At 67.1% G+C, this 1,051-nt stretch overlaps 1 protein-coding gene across 1 annotated transcript; it reads left to right on the top strand.

Moving 5' to 3' along the window:
• Positions 1-71: 71 nt before the first annotated feature.
• On the top strand, positions 72-397 carry EMIHUDRAFT_124948 (hypothetical protein; the record flags this gene model as incomplete). Its single annotated transcript, XM_005761057.1, has 1 exon — positions 72-397. A coding segment is annotated over one exon (326 nt), but the record flags the coding sequence as incomplete, so codon positions are not given.
• Between the last annotated feature and the right edge of the window lie 654 nt (positions 398-1,051).

Genomic DNA, 1,051 nt, shown 5'->3' with positions numbered 1-1,051 from the left:
GGCGCGAGTGCGCTGCCCCGACTACGACAGCTGGCACTGGGGGCTCGCGTCGCGGCTGCCGCCGTTTGCAGCCTCGACTCCGGGCGGCACGAACGCCGCTCTCGCCCTCTTCGCGGCTCGGGACGTCGTCTACCTGCAAGGCCGCAACGACACGTGCGACTGCAACCCGACGACCGCCGGCTGCGGCTGCCTCTCGCACGGGCTCGAGACAACGTGCGCGGATGAGCTCATGGGGCGCTTCCGGCTGATGCGCGGCCGCCTCTACTACGCGCAGCTGCAGGCGCACTTCAACGCCTCGCCGGCTGTGCACTCGATGGTCGAGGTGCCCAATGTCGGACACGACCACACGCTCATGTGGCAGTCGACCCAAGGGCTCGACGCCATCTTTCGGTGGTGATATTAATTATCACCACGAAGTACTGTCGCGGGAGAGACCACCCGAGACCCGTGGCGCGGGGCGGGGGGCGGGCCGGCCCGGGGGGCGCGCAGAGCAGTTTTCTTTGAAACGGCGCGGGGCAGCACACACGCGCAACACGCGCAACGCCCCCCGCGGCGCCCGGTAGCCTCGATACTGACGCACGCGTATAGATAGACGGCATGTTTTGCGAGTATATGGGACAAAAGCGTCGAAAATGTCCCAAAAAAGCGTGTCTCGAGTTTGTGGCAGCCCCACAGCCGGCGCGCGCTGCCAGGAAGCCCCGCTCGAGTGTCGGCCGCACTCCCTGGCACCCGGTGAGTGCGGCCGACCGACCAGACCGATTAGGCTCGACGCCGCGCTCGCTGTGGGGCTGCCACAAACTCGCCGCCGAGCGTGCCACCGACGGCGTCCTGGCGGAGGTGGTGGAGTGTGAGACCTGAGGCTGAGGAGGTGACGCCTGAGGTACCGGCCCGTGCACAGCGACTCAGCCGGCGACCGCCACGGGCTCAGACGAGACTTGTCGACTCGTTCCGGCTCAGCTTCACCGTGGTTATCGGGCGTCTGTCGACGTCAGGACCACCCATACAGCTCGCGGGTTTGAGGTCGCAAGAGCCAAGATGGTGGCGTTTGGAC

Source organism: Emiliania huxleyi (genome assembly GCF_000372725.1).
Source record: "Emiliania huxleyi CCMP1516 unplaced genomic scaffold EMIHUscaffold_7282, whole genome shotgun sequence".
Lineage (NCBI taxonomy): Eukaryota > Haptophyta > Isochrysidales > Noelaerhabdaceae > Emiliania > Emiliania huxleyi.
The sequence above is the reverse complement of the archived record's forward strand: the minus strand, read 5'-3'. Positions and strand labels throughout refer to the sequence as shown.